The 24,059-nt window shown below is 54.9% G+C and overlaps 2 protein-coding genes across 3 annotated transcripts in view; both read left to right on the forward strand.

Moving 5' to 3' along the window:
• EDC4 (enhancer of mRNA decapping 4) overlaps nucleotides 1–1,287 on the forward strand; it is a 55,392-nt gene extending 54,105 nt beyond the window's left edge. For both annotated transcript variants that reach the window (XM_039502531.1, XM_039502532.1), the window contains one exon: nucleotides 948–1,287. In XM_039502531.1, the coding sequence (XP_039358465.1) occupies nucleotides 948–1,140 (193 nt within the window). In that variant the 3' untranslated portion in view covers nucleotides 1,141–1,287. The remainder of the gene's footprint in view (nucleotides 1–947) is intronic.
• Nucleotides 1,288–5,936: 4,649 nt separating this feature from the next.
• Nucleotides 5,937–24,059, forward strand: part of NRN1L (neuritin 1 like) — a 28,907-nt gene continuing 10,784 nt past the window's right edge. Inside the window, exon 1 of the mRNA XM_039503446.1 lies at nucleotides 5,937–6,051. Coding sequence (XP_039359380.1) covers nucleotides 5,988–6,051 — 64 coding nt within the window. The 5' untranslated portion in view covers nucleotides 5,937–5,987. The remainder of the gene's footprint in view (nucleotides 6,052–24,059) is intronic.

Raw genomic sequence — 24,059 nt, forward strand, 5'->3', positions numbered from 1 at the left:
ATGCGGAGGTGTCTGTTGAACTGAATCCACTAATGAACAGGACACCCAGCACAGTTCGTCTGGGTTGATTTGATAGTTAATATAACTTTACGCTGCCCCGTGAGCTTTAATTTCCATGTGCCGATGGTGCCTGGCGGAAGTTGTTGGAGGGAGGGTTGGTTGGTAGCAGTTTGGGACTGTGGGTGTTTTTACTAAAGTGCTCCGCAGTGAAGTTCTTAACACTTCCGTGTAAAACTGACATCTTTAGGTTTCAGAGTCAACGTCCCACTTAGCCTGAAGCAGTGACTCTCAGGGGTGGGAACTGGCTCTAGGACAGCAGAGATCCTGGAGCAGAGAGGAGCTGAGTCCATGATTGCAGAGCAGCACATGGCCTGAAATAAAAGCACTTGAGAAGGGCAACAGAAACGTCTGGAAGCCTGGGAAGGCAAATTCCCTAGGACTTGATAGAGGGACTTTGAAAAGGGAGATCTAGCCTTTGATTCCCACAACAGTCCTAAGCTGGCTCTGTGGGAGGACACCTTAAAGTGCTGTCTGGGTCAAGGTGATTTCCTGCCATACGCTCAGATTTGATGATAGTCCTGCTGCCTATTTCCGGTTTAATCTGCTTTCGCCCTTCGCTGCCTGTCTGGGGCTTGAGAGCTGGGTGGGCGCGGAGTGAGAGAAATCTCTCGTTCTGCTTGATGCAGTGAAAACCACCACTGACAAAACCCCTTGTGCTTTCTAGCCCCAGCACAACGTGCAGCCCAGGCAGCCGTCTAGCCTGAGAGTCCGAGCGACCGCGCTGCACGTGGCGCGCTGGGAGCTGTCTGCCAGCTGCTGAAGTGGGGGGCAGCCTCAGGAGCTAGCACCTGAGCCGGGGCAGGCGAGACAGGAGGGGCCTGCACGTTCCCTGGCTGGGGCTGCGCACTACGTGGAGTCATAACCTGGGCTTTCCTTTCTCTCCTCAGTTACCTGGAGGAGGCAGTGATGCACCTGGACCACAGCGACCCCATCACCCGAGACCACATGGGGTCGGTCATGAACCAGGTGCGGCAGAAGCTCTTCCAGTTCCTGCAGGCGGAGCCCCACAACACCCTGAGCAAGCCAGCCCGTCGCCTCATGATCATGCTTCAGGGCTTGGTCACCCCCAGCATGACCTAAGGGCGCCCGGCTGCCCTGCGGGGGCACCCGGCCGGCCTGCAGAGCCGGTAGTTACTAACCCCGTGTGGCTTGTGTTAAGAGCTCTTGTGTGGTGTCGCTAAGGCTAACGCCAGCTGTGTATAGCCCCAAATAATCACTCCACGCGCACTTGGCTTCTTTTCTTAAACAGCCTCTTCTGGGAGCGCTGCGCCGCTCGGCACCCACCCCGTCCATCCCCGAGTCACGCAGCAGCGCGGCCGTTCCATCTCTTCCCCCTTTAGTCGGGCGTTGGCTCCCAGGAGTGGAGGAGAGGGGGGCGGGGGCGGGGCTGCGAGCTGGGCACACATTCCTCACTCCTGGGAGGGGGCCCCAGGCTGAAATCCAGGAGCCCACAGAGTCCTTCCCAGCCAGATACGGGGGAGTGGTTTCTGTTAGCCCCTGGGTCCTGGCCTAGCAGCAAGAAGCCTGGCTAGTCCCCCTGCAGGGCGAGTCGGGCACCAGCAGGGGGCAGTGCGTGCACATCCGCATCGGTTCTGAAGGGCGAGCCAAGCAGGGCTCTGGGGCAGGTTGGTCCGGGAGCATCATGCTGGGAGCCCCTCTGGGCTGTTGGTTCCGCACCTCCATGGATCAGACCTTTCCTTTAGTTCGGATTTTACACCCGTTTTTTTTTTTTCTTTTTATCTAAAATTTGAATCTTTCTTTTTTGAATAACATTAAGAAACATTCAATAAACTTTTGGAGAAAAACCAAGCTGCTGGCGCTGCCTCTGTTCTCATCCCTTTGCACGGCGTCTGGGGACAGCTGCTCCCCTGTTGGGTGGAGGGACTCTAAGGAGGGAGGCAGTGGGATCTAGTGGCTGCAATGCGGGAAAAGGGGCCAGGACTCCTGGGTTCTCTTCCTGGCTCTGCCACTAGTGCGGTGGGGACAAGACCTTGCTCCGAGGAGGCAGCCCATTGATTGCGGTCTGTGAAGTGCCTGATAGCAGCTGTGTCACTGTAATTTAGAGCTTGGCTGCTCTGGTGCTGCCCTGTGCTCAGGAGCAGTGGCTGGGTCCAGGAACATCCTCTGGGGCAGGGCTGTGTCTCCGTCAGGCCCCTACAGCCGCGGAAGAGCAGTTCATCAGCCTTGGGGCTCGTCTACCCTTGAAGCAGCAGAGCTGCAGCATTTCAGTGTAGACGCTCCCTGTGCCAGTGGGCGGGAGAGGAGGCCTGTCCCGTCAGTGGAGTTAATCCACCTCCCCGAGAGGCAGCAGCTAGGTCAATGAGAATTCTTCCATCAGTAGAGTGGCGTCTACACTAGGGATTAGGTCAGTTTAACTAAGCTGCTCCGGGCTGTGGATTGTTCACCCCCCGGAGGGACATAGCTCGGTCAACCTAATTTTTAGTGTAGACCAGGCCTGAGTAGTAATTTCATGAGCCACGTGAGGGTGAACATCTGTGTCCTGCACCCTGCCTCCGCCCGCAGGCACCCCATAGCCAGCTGCGGGCGTGGGACGCCTCCCGGCTCGCTCCGGCTGGCCAGAACACAGTGATCTGACCATGGTGCGCTGCAGCTCCATGCGGAGAATCCAGCCCGGCTTGGCTAGCGTGTGGCAGCTAAACGCAGCCTCGATGCCGCCGCTCCTCCTGGGAGCGTTGCTGCGTGGCAGAAACCTGCAACGCTTTGTAGGAACTGGATGCAAGAGAAGTTGGTGCGCGATGTGAACCCTGAAGCTGTGCCTGGAGACATGGAGCCAGCCCCACTGCAGGCGGGCGCAGTGGCAGCTGCCCCATCCGCCCTCGCTGCAAAATCTCTGCCATGTGGAGACTCCTGCCGGCTGCGGGGAATGCAGGAGTCAGATCTTACCCAACGGCAATCAGCTGGGGCAGGCCTGGCAATGCTGTTCCCACTGCTCCAGGGCAGCCCTGATGGGGCTGCTGCTCGGGGGGTTCTTGCAGCTCGATAAATCAAAAAGGCTTTAAGGATTAAAATACTGCGCAGGAAACCCTTGGGCTCCCAGCTGGCTGTACACAGAATGCACGAAGAGCTGCGGCCTGGTCCCTCCAATCCCCAGAGCCAGAATGGGCTGGCCAGGTCACCTGGAGAGGGCCAGCAGGATCAAAACTCAGAGCAGCCTTGAACAGCTGTGGTGATGGGACTCCAGTGTCCCCTTCCAGCCAGGTCGCCTGCCTTGGAGTTAGTCTGCTACTACTGCCCAGGTCCCTACAATAACCCCCAGTCCGACTGGTCTGGTCTCTCACCCCTCCCCCCGCATGGTTCGCACAGTCTGTCCCCTTAATCTCTTCCTAGCCGATACCCTCTAATCCTTTTATCAGCTGTGCCCTCCTTTGTTGGAGTCTCTTACATGTGTCAGTCTTTTCCTTTCTGGAGGGCGAGCGTTGCTGTGGGGTCTCCTCTTCCAGGCTGCAGAGAGGGCAGGCCGGGCTCTGTTAAAACCCCGTCCCATGCAGCCCCACAGAGCGTGAGCATTGTTAGCTATTGGACTGAGCTCATCTCCAAGAGCTCTGTGGGCATTCCTGCTACTGGAGGTCCCTCCCAGCACAGATATGAACTAACTTCTTCGCAGAGTTCCTCTTAACTTGTGCTTCATTTGCAAATTCCCTTTGTCTAACAAGGAAGGGGAAAGAAGGGTGGGTTTGAACGCGAAATTCCCTGAGTTGTAACGAGAGGCCTGGACTTGACATGACCCACAGCTGCCTTAGCGTAAGCTGCAGCCATCTCCTACGTTTCACTGCCATAAATGGAAAACAAAAACTAGAGTCAGGCAAGTTCAGCCTTGATGTAGGCAGACAGATAGCAATGTAGCAGCTGCAGCATTACTAACAGGGATAGATGGATATTCACGAAGTCATGAGAATGGGAGCCTTGAGTGTCTGCAGCTTCTTGATAATAAAAAGCATAAGGTTTTGCTGTTGCCAGAGTATCCCACTAATGAAGCGTAAAGATAACTAGACCTTGAAAAGTTTTTGCTAATTTTGAAATCAACAAAAGCTAATGAGTAGGTGGTCTTAGGCATGTGAATCTCTGTGTAGTGGCAATAATTGCTTCGTGTTTAGCATAGCTGTGCTTTGAGTAAAATAATTGGTTGTGAAATAGATAAGCAAAATCCTCATTTTAACTATGTAATGAGGATCAGGAAACAAGCTCATTGGACCTTTACACCCAGATACAGCTCAAGACCAAAGCTAGTAGGATTTTTAACTCCTGCATGACTAGACTGTGTGGAAGCCGGAGTCTGGGACGAGATCAGATCCTGACTGCCCGTTGGCAGACATCAGTCTGCTTTACTGGGAGAGGTGAGCATTAGATGCTTGGCGTGTGTATTCTCAATGGCTGATCAATACATGTTTAAGAATATTTACTGTGTGATAAAGGCTCCTTGACTGAGAGAAGGTCCCGTAACTTATAGAGCCATTGTACCCTGAGGGGGAGAAAAGAGCCCCGAATTGTGTGGGTAACTGTGCCAGTAACCAGCTGGCGAAAGCTCACTAGTTGAGTGCTGATTTTTTTTTAAGAAACACACAATGAAAAAGTTAACAATGTTGACATTTACACTGTCATCCTTAAGTTTCAGAGTTAACCTTTATTTAAAAGGAATAAGAACATTTCACACCTCTTTTCAGGCAGTCAGCAAATGCTGCATTGATTTCCTTCCCAGCATGACTTCCATACACAGACACTTTGCGTTTTCTTTATGAAAGCTTAGACTGGGGGGCATGATTCTGCAAGGAATTGCACAGCCCTGGCACGGGCTTGCCCTGCTCAGCCCATGCCCGAATGCTGCAGTAGAGCCTGGAGGGAGACGGTGCTGTGCTTCCTTTCTCCATAGATTGAAGTTAAAGCGACAGAGTAATCCACTGCCCTGGCTACCACCACCACTTGCCACATTCCCCTGCTGCCAGGATCTGACTCCAGCCTCTGTGGCATGCAGGGAGCCAGCATGCAAAATGCTAGAGAAACCCCAAATTCACGTCTCATCAGAGTCAAGGCTCCTAAAGTTTAACTAACTGTCCTGAATGTCAAGTTTTAATAGAAGCAAAAGCCGTACCCTCCCTGGGCCAGAGATGGCTGTGGGAGTGCTCCCTGCATGACGGTTATGGGTCAGTGTGGGCCGGGGATTGTATGTAATTCCTGGTGGGGTGACCACAGCCCTCTGAGGGCTAACAACTGTGTGTGTGTGTGTGTGGGGGGGGGTAATTAGGCAAATTCCCCTGGTTGCTGGGGTCTATGTGTGAATGGCTCTGGAACACTTCTGTGAACTCTGCCCCCGGCCCGAACCCCGCTCGCTAGACAGAGCTCCCGGCGCCGGCGCTGAGGCCGGGAAACAAGCGGCCGGTTCTGTGCCTGGCTGGCCTGGGTTTCATAGGAAACCGAAGAGGCTCAGGGGCCAGCGACCGGGCCCGGGGAGCAGTGTCACCCCCGCGCTGCCCCAGAAACCCGGGCGCGCTGGTCCAGGCGGGATTCTCCAGCCCCGGGGGCCGGCAGCCGAGGGCAGGACTTTGGGGTGAGTTGCGGCCGAGCCGCGGAGCTCCTGTCCCAGGGGACACCGGCTGGGGGCCCCCGGGGGGGGCTGATTCGCGGGGTGCAGGGCGGGTGCTTTGATCGCTTCTAAGCTGGTCCCCCGGGGCTGCTGTCACCCGCGATGTGCGGGTTTGGAAGGGGGCAGCGGGCGAGACGCTGCTCCCCGCCTCTGGCGCCAGAGCCCGGCTCCCCGGGCGCCCGGGCTCCAGCCCCCGGTGGGTGCCGTGGGGCGGGGCCGGGGGCGGGGCGCTCCGCCGTGCCCGGGGAGGGGACCCGCCCGCTCCGCCGGGGGCGCTCAGTGGAGGCTGGCGGCTGCTCGGAGCCGGGCGCACGGGGATCGGGGCACCATGGGCCGCGGCTGCTGGAAGCTGCCCGCTTGGCTGGGGACGCTGCTGCTACTGCTGCACGTGGGTGAGTCCCCGGCCGGGCCGGGCCGCGGGCAGGGGCTCCCGGGGCGGCGTGGGGGGTCCCGGGCTGGGGGGCTGCGGGCGCGGGAATTTCCTCGCTTCCCCGTAACCAACTCGCGGCTCCGACCCGGTGCGAGCGCCCGGGGCTTTGCGCCTGGCTCGTGGCCGGCTCCGGGGCTCGCTGCTCTTGGCGCCCGAGAAACCAGGGTCTGGGGGCTTCCCGCTCACTCTGCTCCCCGGGGCCCCGCCGGCGCTGGGGGTGACCCTGGTCTGATGCCGCCCCCGGCATGGCCCGTCCCCGCTGGGGTCCCAGCACCCCGGGGTCCCTGCGGGGTTCTCCCAGCCGCGGCAGTGGCACGCGGATCTCTGCCCGGGTCTCATGCTCCAGCCCTTCCCAGCTGCCTGTCCCCCTTCAGGAGCTGGATTTGTCCTGCCCCCCCAAGTCCCCCCACTGCAAACTCCTCGCTCACAGCATCGGACCTAAACGTGCAGAAGTGTCACAGCGCTCGCTGGGAAATCGCTGACTCTCGTTGTTACCAGATCGTTGTAAAATACACCGGCTGGAACCGAACCATTGTACTTACACTGCGGCGCGCAGCACCCAGAGCCGCGTCAACAGGCAGCCTCTGGGGGAAGTGTTAGAGTGTCCTGACTCCGCTCGTGCTTGTTATGGAGCCTCTTGGAAAACGAGGCAAAACTCTACCTGAGTTGCTGTGCCCCTGGAAGCCCCCTGCGTACCCCCAGGGTCCTGTGCACCCAGCGTACCCCCAGGGCTCTGTGTACCCCCAGGGCTCTGCGTACCCTGCCTACCTCCAGGGTGCTCCCTACCCCCAGGGCTCTGGGTACCCCGTGTACCCCCAGGGCTCTAGGTACCCCCAGGGCCCCGGGTACCCTGCGTACCCCCAGGGTGCTGCGTACCCCCAGGGCTCTGGGTACCCCGCGTACCCCCAGGGCGCTGCATACCCCCAGGGTGCTGCGTACCCCCAGGGCTCTGGGTACCCCGCATACCCCCAGGGCGCTGCGTACCCCTGGCTGAGACTCTCTGCTCTCGCCCCACACTGCAGTGCCTGGGTTGAAACGTGCCTTGTAACAATCCTTTCCCCTCGGACTTCGGAGCACTTGACACTTCCGAAGCCAGCAGAGCCCAGCGGCCGGAAGGGTCAGCACCCCATTGCGCCAGGCGCTGTACCCAGTGTGGGCAAGGGACAGTCCCTGCCTGCTAGGAGCTTCCAGGCCAGCCTGACACTGCACCTTTCCGTGGCAGCCCTGGAGGGGGAAACCTGGGCTTGTCCCTTTCTGCTTCCTTCTGGTGGAGAAATAAAGGCTGATACTGGGTGGGTTATTTTTCCTGCCTTGGAGACAAGGTGGGCGAGGTACTGTCTGGTATGGGACCAACTTCAGTGGGGGAGAGACACCAGCTTTCCAGCTGCACTAACAGAGGTTGGTCCAATAAGAGATATTACCGCCCCCACCTTGTCTCTAAAACCCTGGAACCACACTGAGAGGCAACCTGGCTTTCCTTGGAGGGCTGGACAAGGAGCTTTCTCAGCCCTTAACTCAAGGGGCGGCGTGAGGTTGTGGCTTTTCTCCCAAATGTTGGGCTGGGGATTGGGTTTAAATGGACATTAACCAGAACAAGAAGCTCAAAACAGACTGAATGAAAAATCCCTTCCTCTCTCAATGAACCTGGTTTCCGTCCTTGGTATTTCTGACGTCCGCCTTCCACTTCTCCCGGGAAAACGGGGGTTCTAATGGGAAAAGATGTCACGGTTCCCCGCTGTGTGCACCTGGCCTCTGTCCATTATTTCTTGTTTTGTTCAGGGCCTCCTTTATCCAGAGCGGGGAAGGGCCCACACCTCCTTCACAGGCCCTTTAACCCCAGCGGCCCATCTCCTATTCCCAGAGGAGGCTTGTAGCAAGCGGCCCACTAAAAGGCCAGAGTTCAGTTCCTGGAGGTTCTCTTTGTAAAGTCTGGCCCAGGAAGGAGATGGACATTCTGGTTCCCCAGTGGGAATGTTGTAAGCTCCTGACGGGCGCTCGCCCTGCGTTGAGAGGGACGCCAGGCTTGGCTTTGCCCTACCAGAGGGACTGCGTAATGCAGGAGGCCTGCGAGGCCGAGGTCTGCTCTGGGGGAAGATTGCTTTGCATGACGATAAGTAGATCTTATTACGGGCGGATTATTTGTTGGACATTCAGGTCTTATTCCTGGTAAGCATATTAAAAATACAAATAAAAATACCACGTTTATCAGGAGGCCATTCCTGGCCGGAGCTAGGGAGGAGGGCGGGATTAAGCGGCAGGGAGAGTCTTGGGCAGCTTCTCCTCTGGCACTCTGTTTGCCCTCCCGGCTGGACCAGGGAATTTACCAGCGAGGTTCCTGACACGGGGAACGTCTCAGAGCTGCAGACTGAGGCAAACAGCCTGTCATAATTCATTCAGCAATGGTCAGGTGAGCTGGAACGTGACTGGTGTGTGTTCGAGGGGGTCCCCGGGCTCCTGGCCGCCCAGCTCATGAACACAAATAAATCCCTGACTTGACAATTGCCTGCTTCTGCCTCCTATTGGTGTGGTTGTATTCAGGTTTCTTTGTGTGTCGATTTCTCCCTTCCCACTGATGCTGGGAGCCAGGATAACAAACGAGGAATTGGAATTGCTCATTTATTAGCATAGCTTTGATCTAGTTGGTACTGCTGTAACCTGGGGGGACGAGTCCCGTGATTGGAATATTAAAATCAGTGGAAGGATCAAGTGTGCAAAGGGGAAGGGGAGTGGCACTCTGTGTCCAAAATGGCATTACCTGTTTCCGAGTCACTGATAACTCAGAAGAAAATGATCTTGAATGCTTACGGATCAATGTCCGAACAGATAAAGCGCGAGATGGGGTATTTGGTGTCTGCTGCAGATGCCCATATCACGCTAGGGAGCAGGATGACCATCTCCTTACGCACCCATCTACAATGTGTAGGAAAAGATGCTGCATGATCATGGACCACTTCAATCTGCGTGACGCACGCTGGAGGTCTCATGCTGCCAGTACTAAAATAGCCCTGGAATTTCTAAATATGATGGATGACAATTTCCTAACTCAAAAAGTGTTGCATCCAGCACGGGGGGATTCTATAGTAGACCACATCTTGACAGATAAAGAGAAACTGATCACAGAACTAAAAATTAATGGACGCTTAGGTACATGTGATCATGACTTGATCACATTTATAATGCACAAACAGAATGAAGTCCAGATGAGTGATATATGCTTGGTGCTTTAAAAGTCTCAAATTACAGGGCTGAAAACAATTTATGAGCCAAATCAGCTGAGAGGAAGAATTTAATCAGAAAAAAATGTGAATGATCATTGGGAACAGTTTAAGCATACTTACTAGATGCCCCAAAAGCCACAATTGAGGAATAAGGCCATATTCGTTAAACTGACTTGGTTTAGAGGAGAAGTGAAGACAGCTATGGAAAAAAAATCATATATAACAAATGCAAGAAAAAGGAAGTTGATAATAATGAATGTCAGAAGCTAGGAATTGTAGAAAATTGATAAGGGAAGCAAAGGGATTTTTGATTAAAAAACTAGAACAACATAAAATTAACATGGCCCACATTAAATGTATTAAAATCTGGCTGACTGAAAGGTCTCAAAATGTAATTGTAAATGGGGAATCATCAAGTGGGCGTGTTTCTAGGAGGATCCTAAAGAGACCAATTTTTAGCCCTATGCTATTTAAAATGTTTAATAATGATCTGGAAGAAAACATAAAATCAGCACTGATAAAATTGCAGATGATACACAAATTGGGGATGTGGTAAATAATAAAGAGGATAGGTTGCTGATGCAGAGAGATGTGGATTGCTTGATAAGCTGGATCCAAGCAATCCACATGTGTTTTAATATGGCTAAATGTAAGTTTATACATTTAGGAACAAAGAATGTAGCCATATATTCAGAATGGGGACGTCTATCCTGGGAAGTAGTGACTTTGAAAAACATTTGGGGATTGTGGTGGATGATCAGCTGAACATGTGCTCCAAGTGTGACCCTGTGGCCGAAAGGACTAATGTGACCCTGGGATGGAAAAATGGGATGGCTGAGGGGGAGCGGAGGGGAGATTTTACCTCTTTGTTTGGCACTGGTGCAACCGCTGCTGGAATTGTGTGTCCTGTTCTGGTGCCAGATAACTGAAGAAGGATGTTGATAAATTGGAGAGGGGTCAGAGAAGAGCCATGAGAATGATTAAAGGGTCAGAAACCTGCCTTGTCGTGATAGTCAAAGAGCTCCATCTGTCTAGCTTAGCAAAGAGAAGTGACTTGATCCCAGTTTGTAAGTTCCTACACAGGGAGTCAGTAGTTAATAACGGGCTCATCAGACCAGCAGGGAAAGGTCTAACGCGACCCAATGGCTGGAAGTTGAAGCTAGACAAATTCAGCCTGGAACAAAGATGTAATTTTTAATGGTGAGAGTAATTAACTATTGGAACAATTTACCAAGGGCCATGGTGGATTCTCCATCAGCGACAATTTTTCCATCAATATGGGCTGTTTCTCTAGGGATGATTTCGGGGCAGGTCTCTGGCCTGTGCTATACATGATGTCAGACTAGATGATCACAATGTTCCCTTCTGGCCTTGGAATCATCTCCTTGAACCCCCGTCCCAGCCGTCCGCTCCCCCGCGCTCCCGTCGCTGTGTTGTCCAGGCACAGTGCTGCAGCTTGGCCCAAACCAGAGTTCTGACGTCTCCTGGTCGCTTTCCCTAGGGCATATGGCCACTCTCCAGTGCCTTTGGCTTCATGCCCTTCTCATGCAAGTTGTGATTTCCTGAGACTCCTTGAAACACAAGGCGGGTGCAAAGTCCCGAGCTTTCCCTGAGTGGCTTGGGGCCAGCTGGCTGGCCTGGGTGAGAGCATCGAGGGAAGATGGCTGCTTGGCCACCAGTGTTATCTGAAAGTGTGAAAGGCCTCAGCTGTTTTGCTCTGCGGAGTCTCCTTTGTGGGCCAGGGTGGAGCTAGGATTGAGTTACCCCGGGGCAGGGGGAGAGGCTAGTGTGCAGTCTGGTTTGTTTTGCATGTCCAGGAGAGCACCCCTAGGCAGCCCGACGGCTTGCTGAGGAGGAGCTGTCCCGCCCTGCAGGGATGTGGCTATGGGGCAGACCCGGTGCCGACCGGGTTTGGGGTCAGTTTGCAGGCAGAGGAGAGAGGCAGGAGCAGAGGATGTGCTGACGTCCGGTCATGGGGCCAGGACAAGATGGCTGCCTTGGCGTGAGGGTTAACCACTGTGAGCCCCTCGCCTAGGGCATGGCAGAGGCTTGGGATTTCTGACAAATCTGCTGCTTCTGCTGAGGTGTGTCCCGGCCTGTGCCTCATTCGGGCCCTCCCTGTCCTGAGGCAGCTCCCCGGACCGAACACGCAGCCAGCTCCTGAGCCCTCTTCCCTGCCCAGCTGCTGTGTGCCCCCCGGGCTCTGATCTCACACGCCTGGCTTCCTTTGTCCTCGTCCTGGCCTGAGAGCTGCCTTGCGTCCCAGCAGCCTTTCTGGGCCGAGGGCTGAACCGTTCTGTCCAGCCATGTGGAGACGAGGGCTGGCTAGGACAACGTCACACCCCCTGTGGAAAGATCTCCACATGCTCCTGATCTTTTTCTTTGAGGGGGGTGGTTTAGATAAATAAAAACAACACTGGTTTGGAGCCAATGTGTGATTTCCCCCTCTGCGCCTGTGGAAAGGCCCCATGCAGTGGGGCGGGGGCAGGGGTCTGTGCCCCAGAGTTGCTGACTTTGTGCTGAACGAGGCAGGACTTCACTGGGTCTTTCCTTCCTCTGGGAATCCTCCAGGGCGTGGCTCTGCTTGGCAGCATTAGGGGCTCCTCGTGAACGGGACACGAGTAGGGCAGGTGGGGTTAGGGGCTGGCTGGTCCCCAGGAGAGCAGAGACGAGGGGAAGCAGCTGGTGAGGTTCGCAGGGGGACTCTGGTTTTGTGGCTTGTTTAAATGTCTTGCTCATGGAGCGCCAAGATCTCAATAGCCCAGCCTGTGCCTCGCTGTGGTGGCCCGGGGACCCAGCTCAGGCTTGGTAGCTTTGTCTGATTCCAGCTCCCTGAGGTGCTGTCAAAACCTGGCTTTGGTCACCTGAACTCCGAGCAGATTTTCCATTGTGATTTTGTTGTAGGGGGAAAAGTCAGCACCTCTCCCTCTCCTGATTTCCCCCCCCCTGTTCACTGCCCCATCTCCCCTTCCCCTCCTGATCACCCCATCCCCGTGCACAGCTCCATTCCCCCTTTCCCCTCCCAATCTCCCCCTCCCCCTCAATCTCCCATCGGGTTTGCTGTGACTTTCCCCATCCTGAGGGAACAGCGCTGTTTTAATTGGGTGAGGGAGAACCCAGAACCGCCCCCCCCAGAAGTGTCTCGGGGCTGAAACCCGGCACCCAGGCTGCGAGCCATGTTCTAAGCAGGCTTATTCCTCAAAGACACGTGTCGTCCACCATGGGAAGGTCAAGACACTGCAAGTCCCCCCAGCTGCTACTGGTTAGTCCTCCTCCCATTCTCTTGTACCTGCCCTACGGTGCTGCCAGTTTTCCCGCCTTAATGCCTGTGCCAACATCCCACCAGTTAGGAAGTTGAGACTGAGCCGGCCTGGATATGCGAAAAGCTTCTCCATTGACTCTCATCTGGCTGGAGAGGAAGGGTCAGGGCTAAAACCTTAAACAATCCTGGATGGACTTTCGGTGCTGCTTCCCATGACTCTACTTCCACGCTTTGCCGCCGCCCTGACGCAGTGGGCTGGGACGTGCTCTCCTGCGTGGACGGGTGTGGGTGCAAACCTGGATCACGCACTGTAAATGTTGGGGACAGGGAAGGAACCGAGCAGAGTTTCAGCCTCTCCTTCCTATTCCGGGTTCCCCTGGTGCCCTTTGTGTCTGGGCTCAGTCGTGTGGGTTAAGCAAGGGAAAGATTCCACAGCTTTTCTCAGTCACATCTCGGTTTCTCCCCTTGTGTGGCTCCTGGTCTTTACTGGCAGTTAGATGGAGTCAGTTTTCCATGGTGGCTGTAGCAGCTCGTGATCTGCCCTGTCCCTCTGAAACCTCCCTCAGTTCCTTTTGTGTCTCTTGTGACTCTCTGTTGGGTCCTTGGTTTTTATAGATTCAGAGATTCCAAGGCCAGAATGGACCATTGTGATCACTAGTCTGACCTCCTGTTAGCACAGGCCAGAGACCTGCCCCACGATCATTCCTAGAGCAGATCCTTTAGAGAAACATCCAAGCCTGATTTTAAAATTGTCAGTGATGGAGAATCCCCCATGACCCCTGGTAAATTGTTCCAGTGGTTAATTACTCTCACCATTAAAAATTGACACCTTTTTTCCAGTGCGAATTTGTCTAGCTTCAACTTCCAGCCATTGGCTCGTGTTAGACCTTTCTCTGCTAGACTGAAGAGCCCTTGATTAAATCTTTATTCCCCAAGTGGGTACATAAAACTGTGATCAAGTCACCCCATGTCTTTGTTAAGCTAAACAGCTGGAGTTCCTTGAGTCTATCACTCTAGGGCAGGTCTTCCAATCCTTTAATCATTCTCGTGGCTCTTCTCTGAACCCTCTTCAGTTTATCAACATCCTTCTTCAGGTGGACACAGGATTCCAGCAGTAGTCACACCAGTGCCAGACACAGAGGAAAAATAACAGCTCTACCTCTGTATCCTGCTGATGCATCCCAGGGTGGCATTCGCTCTTTTGGCCAGAGCGTCGCACTGGGGCTCACATTCAGCTGATTATCCACCCCCACCTCCAAATCTCGGTCAGATCTGGCTGGCATTCTTTGTTCCTAGATGTACGTTTACATTTAGCCATATTAAAATGTGCATTGTTTGCTTGTGCCCAGTTAACCAAGCTATCCATATCGCTCTGCATCGGGGACCTGTCCTCTTCATTATTTCCCACTCCCGCAATGTTTGTGTCATCTGCAAACATCATCAGTGATGATTTTATGTTTTCTTCCAGGTCATTAATAAAACTGTTAAATAGCGTAGGGCCAGGAACCGATCTCTGCACGACCCCACTGGAAACAGACCTGCTTGATGGCGATTCCCCATTTACAGTTACATTTTGAGACCGATCCGCCAGCCAGATTTTAATCCATTTAATGTGGGCCATGTTAATTTTATATCGGTCTAGTTTTTTAATCAGAATGTCATATAGTATCAAGTCAAACACCTTCTCTAAATATATTACACCAACACTATTGCCTTTGTCAACCAAACGTCTAATGTCATAAGAGAAATATCAAGTTAATTTGGCAGGATCTATTTTCCATAAACCCATGTTGACTGGCGCTAGTTATATCACCCTCTCATTCTTTATTAATCGAGTCCCATTTCCGCTGACCAGGATCGATGTCAGACCTAATATTGGCACAGCATTAGCTTTCTCTCAGCTGTGTGGATCAGCATCACCCGCCTGCTCAGTGAGACCTGCTGATGGAGACGCCTGGACGCAAGTGGAGAGAGTCTTCCTGAGAGGTCCATCAAGCACTTTGGGAAGCTGGGGCATCCCTTGCTCGTCACCTTTTCAGTCAACCAACCATAAGGCTGATGGTGACTTCAGACACCCCTTGACCTCTCTCAACACTCTTTAGGACGGCTGGCAGTTGCTGCTTTCTCAATGAGGTTAAAGCAAAGTGCTGAGCCCCCGGATGTCTGCACATGAAGGGTTTGCTCGTCTCTTGCTTTATTTTCACTGTCTGAACAAATGGCAAAGGCTTCACGGCCAGACTGTTCTCTGCATTCCTGACTGGTATCACCAGCGTGTTTTCAGTTGCAGAATTAACAGCGTTACATAGGAATGTCTTTTTCTCTGCATGGGATGCCAGTAGCCATCACTGCATCACTTCCCAGCTTCAGCCCTTGTGCGTTAATGGCAATGTTGATTCTTTCAGTTTGCTTGTAATTTTTCCTCCAGTTTCTCACAGCACTGAGTAGTGGGTTCAGAGCTGCCTGGAGGAGGCTATCCAGGACACAGTGCTTGAGGGGTTTCTCTGTCTCGCTCTTTGTGTGCTGTTTTGAAGGTGGCTTTTAGAATAAAAGGCCCCAACTGTGTCATCAAGTTCAAATCTTTGTTTTCACTTTTGACCGCGCAGCTGCCAATTGAGCTCTGCCATTTTGGGGGTGAAAAGCCCAGAGACCTCCTGAAACACACTGGTGCTAGAGGGCTACTTGAAGGCTTGGCGCAAAGGCCAATGTCTCAGGGACACGTTTTGATGACTGCCTTGAAAATCTCGCGTGCAGGGTCATCAAACTCATCCATATTCTGCTTTCGCTTCAGTAGCAAAGATTCAGTCCGAGGCACATTTGGCAGAGCCCAAAAGCCTAATTTTAGCAGATGGGGGTAAGTATGGATCCCTTCATGCCTGCTCCATGGGGAATGAGCTGCTCTTCCTGGCTCAGTCTAGTTCAGGGGTCCGCAGCCTTTCAGAAGTGCTGTGCCGAGTCTTCATGTGCACACTCTCATTCAAGGCTTCACGTGCCAGTCACACATTTTAACGTTTTTAGAAAGTCTCTTTCTATAAGTCTGTAATATAGAACTAAACTATTGTTGTGTGTAAAGTAAATAAGGTTTCAAAATGTTTAAGAAGCTTCATTTAAAATTAAATTAAAATGCAGAGCCCCCCGGACCGGTGGCCAGGACCCGAGCAGCGTGAGTGCCACTGAAAATCAGCTCGTGTGCCGCCTTCGGCACCCGTGCCATAGGTTGCCTACCCCTGGTCTAGTTCGTCCTCTGTTTCCTACCACTCCTTGTGACTTCAGCCAGGCTGAGGCTGATGCGTTCATTGGTAATCACTGGGTGCTGATTGGCTGTTTGATCGCAGCATTCACACTGACTGCAGTTGGGATGAACTAGCTCCCTTGTGAACCTGGCGCCGAAGGCCAACGAGTGACTGTCCAGCCAGGCTTGTGTGGAACTGCACAATCAGATCCCTGGCCACCTTCCACCAAACCCCGCTTGTGGTTCACAGCCCCACTCTCTGCCCCCCACTTTTCAACAGCCAGGTGATTCCCTGCACTTGCCCCTCTCTCCAGTGGCTCCACCTTTCCCCTTCCCCTCTAGGCTTCCCAGCAGGTTTGTCATTCACTTCTTCCCAGGAGGCACCGCGAGCCCCTGGCTTTTCTCATCACTTCCCTTTGAACTCTTCCGATCAGTTCATTTCCATTCACCAAATGAAATACGCCCCCGCTCCTCGTGTGCAGCCGTTCAGGTGCCCGGTGTAGTCGTGGCAATGCCCTGGGGGCTGCTCACACCGCAAGAACCTGGAAAAGGGGTAAGGCACTTCGCGTGTCTGCCTGGGCATCTCCAGCCCTTAGCCTGGTCGGCTGCTTGGAAGGTCAGAAGCTTGGCTCGGTGTGGCGGGCTTGCCAGGGCCCGGGTGAGGGTAAGTGGGGTTGTGCCATGCGTCCTCGATGAGGACTCTCCGTCCTGCCACCATCTGTGCATCTGTCTGGGAATTTCCTGTGGCCCAGTCACCCCCTGGTCTCCCTGCCAGCCCCGAGAGGAGTGTTGCGTTCCGTTCGGCTGGGGCACAGCTGGAGCGCACCTGGGAGATGAACCTCTCCGAGCCATGGCTGAGCGTCATCAGCTGCTAGCGCCCCCTTGCCCCCGCACAGCAGGTTCCTCCCACGTGTCCGTGGGCAGCAGTCCCACTTGGAACTGGGCGCGTGTGTCTGGGGTCCCAGCTGGGAGCAGGGGGCGCAGGCCTGGCTCGGGGGCTCTCTGGGCAGGGCTGGCTCAGCCCAAGGGTTATTCTTGGATCCTTTATCCCGGCTGGTTGAGTGGCGAGTCCTTGGAGTGATATTTGGCTCCTATTTGACTAATTAACGCCAAGGCCAGCGGAGGGGCTCCGCTCCGGCTTCGCAGGGCCCTAGCTCCTCTGGCTTAGGCTGAACCTGCTCAGCAGTCAGTGCTCCAGGCCCCGCTGCAGGGAACGTTCCCGCTGGGTGCTCAGGATGGCCCCAGGGAAGGGGGCTGTGGGGCTGGGAGGTCACTGCCCCTCTCAGCCAGGCCCAGACAGAAACGATGGGGAAAGCAGAGGAGGGTTGTGGTGATCAAGGATCAAGTTCTCTAGGGTGTCCCACCTCGCACCTGCCCTGTAAGTCACAGACGCTCCCCTACTTCCCCAGCCCCTCCCCGTGCTTTGAGTGTCTGCTTCAGGTACCCGAGCCCAGCCGTTCACTCAGCACAGCCGCAGTGCAGAACGTAGGCGTGCTGCAGCCTAAGTGCCGGGTGCTTCTCCAGGACCTCTCCGGCGGGCTGGAGGAGCTACCTTCAACTACTCTCCCTCCCCCATGAGTGTGCAGAGGGCGCGCTTCACCTGGCAGAGACATCCCGGGGTGGATTTCCGCGCCGCCTGCCGTCCACTTGCAGGTGACCTGGGACTCTGTTCCTGCACAAGTGCCCTTTTGCTGGGTGTCTGTTCACTCCCCAGGAGGGTCGGGGGCACGCGATGGAAGTGGCAGCACCGTCCGCAGCTCTCAGCCCTCCCGGGGCAGTGCCATGTGACAGGCCCCTGCTGTCATCTCGTTACTTACCGTGGTAGTACCTCATGGCAGCTTTTCCCCTCTTCTCTAACCAGCTCCCCATCCCTTCCCTGGCCGCCGATGAAAGGGGACGCTCCGGCATCCCACTGCCACTGGGGTGGGCTCGGCCAGATCTGGGCACCTCCATACGCGCTGCGGGTAACGGCAGGCCAGGAACGTGATCCCGGTGGTGCAGCAGGTGGGAGCCCCTGGTGGCTGTTGAACGTTTGTGTCTGCGTCTGGGAACTCTGTGTCCCGGACCAGGACAGTGCCACGCTGGAGAAAACATGCCACGTCTCTCTGTAGGCACCTGCTAGGCCCTCCGGGTTCTCTGTTCTCCCCCTTTTGTCTTTGTGTTGCTCAGAGGTCAGTTCTCAGCTTGGAGAGCGAAGGACAGCGGCAGGCCCTGGTGTAGCTGATTCGGTGCCATCCTTTGTGCCCCATTGCAGCTCTAGGAGGCGCTGTTCTGCAGTGGGAGGGGGTTAAGAGCCCTGGTGTTAATCCAGTATCCTGGCCACGGTCCGGTTGGATTGATTCCATTCTGCCTCCTCCGGTGGCCTCGTGTTCCCCCCTCCTTTCCGGGTTTGTCTGCTCTGCCCCAAGGTGGCTGGCAGTGGCGGGCGCTTCCCGCTCTGCCACGTGCTTTGTGGAGGAAGGCCCGAGACTTTGCTTTCCGTTCCAACAGCGGTGGGAGGAAGCCCTGCAGTGGGAGCCCCCGAGTCCTTTCCTGTCGGGAGGACGAATTGGGAGCTGACTCTGCTTATTGCTAAACCTGCAGGGGCCAGGCTGTGCTGTTTGGAAAAGTCACTTTAAGTTTTACAAAACAAACAGAACGGCAGCTCCTCCCCACCACTTTCGGGTTAACGTACTTCCCAGGAGGGTTCACAGCTGGGGTGGCGACCGGTTTGTGGTGTGTTGAAGGGATCCCAGGGCCCTGCAGAGCAGGGAATCAGGGGACGGTGTGGGTGGGCACAGCAGAGCACGGCTGAGTGGGCCTCTGATCTGCCTCGGGTGCAGGTTTTCCGAGTGGGGCAGAGAGGGGACTCAGGGCGCCCAGCACCTGAGGCTTGAAAAGCAGCCACGTGAGTGTGGGGCTAGCTAAGGAGCTCTCCCTCACGCCGCAGGGGGCTCCAGCTGGCTCCGGGATGGGGTGCGACACTCCCCTCTGGCAGGGGCCCTGTGCTGTAGAGCCACCGTGGAGCGCGGCTGCCGCTGGCACCTCAGAGATGTTCCAAGCCAAGGGGCCTTGGAAATATTCTGGCTAATTGACCTGCCGCCAAGCCATGCACGTTTGACTTTTAAAAAGCAGCACTCGGGTGCTACCGGGCGGGGCGCAGGGGCGTGACTCTCAGCACGCTGTCTCGTCTAGCGGGTGCCCACCCCCAGCCACACTCCCAGGGTGGGTGCACCTGGCAGGGGGGCTCTGCGTTGACTCTGCCGCACAAGGTGCCAGCTGCGGCTCACCTGTCCCCTCCCCTTGCACAGGTGCTGTGGGCCGGGCGGGTTTCGGGCCTGGGCACGTCAGCCTGTCGGTTCCCTGAAGGACTTGCCCCTGCTGGCTGGGCTGGTGGGTGAATCGTTTCCCCGGCTGATGCTGTTTCTGCCACAAACCCCCTGGGCTGCCCTTGCCTGAGGGGGGTGGGTGCCAGCACAGCTGCCCCCCACTCCAAGTGCTGCTGGGATCTGCTGGTCTGCCAGCGCGGGCAGGGTGAGCCGCGTCCAGTGGCTGGGATATCAAAGTGTGCTAGACAGAGGGCAGCGCCTGTCGTGTCCCCTGGAAACCTCCCCAGAGCCAAGCCTGGGCTGCCAGCTGCCCATAGCCTGCCAGGGCTCCCAGCCCCGTGGAGCGGGCACCTCCAGGGCTGATGCCCAGGCCAAGCGAGAACTTGGAGTGGAAGGGCTCGTTGGGTCCCATCAGGCCCCTCCCAGGGGCTAGTGCAGGATTGTTCCTCTTCTGCAGTGTGGCGAGGCTCCTACCCGTCCCGGCAAGGCTCTACCAAAACCATGGTGTTTCTCTCCCCCCACTGGGAAATAGCCGCTGCTATGGGCTCTCGACCTTCCCTAGCCTGCCCTGACTCCTAGCCCTGTGCCCTGGCACCAGGCCTGTCCCTCCGCGACACTAGCACCTTTCACAGCCGTGCTGGCTTGAACTGACTCCCCCGTACTGCTGTTTGGCTGAGCTGCTCAAGGGTCTCTGCCTTGCCTCCCCTAAGCCAGGCCCTGCACTCCCAGCCGCTGTGGGGTGAGGGTGAACATAAGAACGGCCATGTTGGGTCAGACCAATGGTCCATCTAGCCCAGTGTCCTGTCTTCCAACAGCGGCCGGTGCCAGGTGTCCCAGAGGGAATGAACAGAACAGAGAATTATCAAGTGATCCATCCCCTGTTGCCCATTCCCAGCTTCTGGCAGACAGAGGCTAAGGACACCAACCCTGCCCAGCCTGGCTAACAGCCATTGATGGACGTATCCTCCATGAATCTATCTAGTTCTTTTTTGAACCCTATTAGTGTCTTGGCCTTCACAACATCCTCTGGCAAAGAGTTCCACAGGTTGACTGTGAATTGTGGGAAGAAATGCTTCCTTTTGTTTCTTTTAAGCCTGCTGCCTATTAATTTATTTTGGTGACCCCTAGTTCTGTGTTGTGTTATGAGAAGGAGTAAACGAAACTTCCTTATTTACTTTCTCCACACCAGTCATGATTTTATAGCCCTCTATCATATCCCCCCTTAGTCGTCTCTTTTCCAAGCTTAAAAGTCCCAGTCTTATTAATCTCTCCTCCTGTGGAAGCTGTTCCATATCCCTAATAATTTTTGTTGCCCTTTCTGTACCTTTTCCAATTCCAATGTATCTTTTTTGAGATGGGTAGACCACATATGCACGCATATTTAAGATGTGGGCATACCCTGGATTTATACAGTGGCATTATGATATTTTCTGTCTTATTATCTATCCTTTTCCTAATGGTTCCTATCATTCTGTTTGCTTTTTTGGCTGCCGCTGCACATTGAGTGGATGTTTTCAGAGAACTATCCACAGTGACTCCAAGATGTTTCTTGAGTGGTACCAGCTAATTTAGATCCCATCATTTTATATGTATAGTTGGGATTATGTTTTCCAATGTGCATCACTTTGCATTTATCAACATTGAATTTCATCTGCCATTTTGTTGCCCAGTCAGCTAGTCTTGTGAGATCCCTTTGTAACGCTTCACAGTCAGCTTTCGACTTATGTTATCTTGAGTAGTTTTGTATCATCTGCAAACTTTGCCTCACTGTTTACCCCTTTTTCCAGATCATTTATGAATATGTTGAACAGCACAGGTCCCAGTACAGACCCCGGGGGACACCAGTATTTACCTCTCTCCATTCTGAAAATGGATCATTTATTCCTACCCTTTGTTTCCTGTCTTTTAACCAGTTAATGATCCGTGAGAGGATCTTCCTCTTATCCCGTGGCAGCTTACTTTGCTTAAGAGGGTGAGGAACCTTATCAAAGGCTTTTTGAAAACCTATGTACACGATATCCATTGGATCGTCCTCGTCCACGATCCCCTCAAAGAATTCTAGTAGATTGGTGAGGGATGATTTCCCTTTGCAAAAACCATGTTGACTCTTCCCCAGCAAATCGTGTTCATCTGTGTCTCTGATCATTCTTTCTTTGCTACAGTTTCAACCAATTTCCCTGGTACTGAAATTAAGTTTACCGGCCTCTAATTGCTGGGATCACCTCTTGGAGCCTTTTGTAAAAATTGGTGTCACATTAGCTGTTCTCCAGTCATCTGGTACAGAAGCTGATTTAAATGATAGGTTACAGACTACAGTTAATAGTTCTGCCTTTCACATTTGGGTCCCTTCAGAACTCTTGGGTGAATCCCATCTGGTCCTGGTGACTCATCACTGTTTAGTTCATCAGTTTGTTCCAAAACCACCTCTACTGACACCTCAATCTGGGCCGTTTCCTTAGATTTGTCACCCAGAAAGAATGGCTCAGGTTTGGGAATCTTCCTCACATTCTCAGCTGTGAAGACCGATGCAAAGAATGGCGGAGGGGAGCATGGCCCTAGATGCCCAAGCAGAGCACATGCTGTGTCATTGCCAGCCCCCCAGAGGCTGCTGATGCAAGGCCCTGTTTACATGCTGCCCTGAGTCCCAAGGCGCCGGCTTGGCTGAGGCGCTGAGGAAGTGCATCTGTGAGAGCTGCCAGCCCAGCCGCTTCCTGGAAGGAGCCAGGCTAAACACGGCCTGGTTACCCTCTTGGGGACGGGCGGGGGGCACCTGCGGGGGCGCTGGAAACTGGAGCTCAGTGTGGGTGTAACATAGGCCAATGGCTGGAAGGTGAAATGAGGCAAATTCCGACTGGAAATCGGGCTGACTTTGAGAAGTGGTGCCTTGGCGTCAGTGGCCGTTGTGGAATCAGGGCTGGATCTCTTTCGGAAAGCTCTGCTCTAGTTCAGCAGGCGTTACACAGGGGGCCGGGCTGGATGGTCCCAGCGGTCCTGCCTGGCTCAGACGCTAGGCACGTGGGCTGCAGGCAGCCAGGCTGGAAAGGGAGTGTGGGCAAGTGGTTACAGCACAGGAGTGGGACTCGGGAGACCTGGAGTCTGTCTGTGACCCGTTGTCACGGAGTCCCCGGGCGATGCTCTGGAACTGCTCCCCACAAAGCCAGGCAGGACTTTGGGGAGCCTCCTCTCCCTCGGAGCAGACTGTCTTCAGGGCAAGAAGCTCACACGGCTTCACCTTCCTGGGTCTGACCTTGAAGCATTCAGCATATGCCCCTCTGTGCGCTTCCCACAGCGAGTCCATCCAGGCAGGGTCCTGGGGAAGCCAGAGGGTCCTGCACCCCCCACTTCGCAGTCAGATGTGACTCTTAGCCAGCCAGTAAAACAACAGGTTTATTAGATGACAGGAACATGGTCTAAAACAGAGCTTGTAGGTACAGAGAACAGGATCCCTCAGCTGGGTCCATTCTGGGGCCCAGCGAGCCAGACACTCACATCTGCCCTCACTTCCCATCCCCAGCCAGCCCCAAACTGAAACCCCCTCCAGCCCCTCCTTTCTGGCCTTTGTCTCTTTCCTGGGCCAGGAGGTCACCTGATCTTTGTTCACCTTTAGCTATTCCCTTGCAAGGGGTGGAAGGGCCCCAGCCATTTGTTGCCAGGAGACAGAGTGTCGGCCATTTATGCACACTGGAGACTTTTAATGCATAGGGGAAACTGAGGCACCCACACAGTATTCAGAGGAAACATTAAGAACAGTCCCACTTGGTCACACCCATGTCAGATGAGTTCGTGGGGAGGCTTGGGGTGTGTGCTGGGTGGCCAGCAGGGCCGGCCCCTGGTGTTTTGCTGGAAAATATTTGCTGTCCCCAAGTGGTCGAATGCAAAAGAGCCCAGCCCAAGCAGGCAGCCAGGGTGACCACCCTGTTGCCTGTGCCTCAGCTCATTGGTGACCCTGGGCTGCAGCCCTATGGGGAGGGACATATGGACCCTGGCCTCCCCTAGTCTGCTCTGGCTTAGTCACAGGTGCATGGGCAGAGCTGAATGACTGACAGGCAGCCCCACTGCGCTGGGCTTCCCCCTCGAGCCCCAGCCACCAGCCGGATAGCGCCAGCAGAGGAGCCTAAGCAAACATTAAGGTTGCAGGGACGTGGATCTGATTTTACACGGGTGGCCTGCTGGCAAGCTGCCAGCCTGACCCCAGTGCCTCCCTGGCAGGCTGCACCAGAGGAACATGCAGCCTGTTCCCAGAGCAGGGGCTGGCCGCATCCCCAGCTAATGATCTGCTTTCTGCCCTCTTCTCTGGCCAGTTTCCCTGTGCTCGCTTCCCAGCGGGCTCTGGGGACTCCAGCCCGGCGGCCCTGCCCGTGTGGAGGAGCTGGGCTGCGGGGGTGGCTATTGATGTGTTTGATCAGGCTGAATCAGGCCAGCATCCTTAAAATATTAATCAGCTTCCGTCTCGTCGGCGCAGAGCTCTGCAGAGCTCCAAAGCAAGCAAGTACCCCGGGGCTGCCTGCTCTCTCTCCTGCCTGGCTTGCTGCAAGGGGGTGTGCAGAGTGCGACTCCCGGCTGAGCACCTCCTGCCGCCTTAGCCATGGGGAGGCTGCCTGCCAGCCACCACATCCCACACTCATTCTCCAGCGCTGCATCTGGCGTGATGGGGGGGCTCTGCCTGCTGTGAAAGGGACACCGCTGGGCTGGGGTTACTGGTGTAGAAAGCCGATGTGGCAGAGGCTAGACTCAGGCTCTGGGAATCCCTGCCCCCCTCTCCACGCTGCTACCTGTAAGTGGGCACGGCCTAGGTGCCAGTGTGGGAGCCTCACCCCCGACTGACATCACCATGAATCAGGAAAACAGCTCCCTCCTCCCCCCTAGTGGTTAACCTCCTTGTGTCTAGGACATTTAATACAACCTCCTTGTAATTTGGGCTGCTTGCTCCGCAGTTGGGGCTTGGGGCCTGTG

The sequence above is a fragment of the Mauremys reevesii genome, linkage group 16 (assembly GCF_016161935.1).
Source record: "Mauremys reevesii isolate NIE-2019 linkage group 16, ASM1616193v1, whole genome shotgun sequence".
NCBI lineage: Eukaryota > Metazoa > Chordata > Testudines > Geoemydidae > Mauremys > Mauremys reevesii.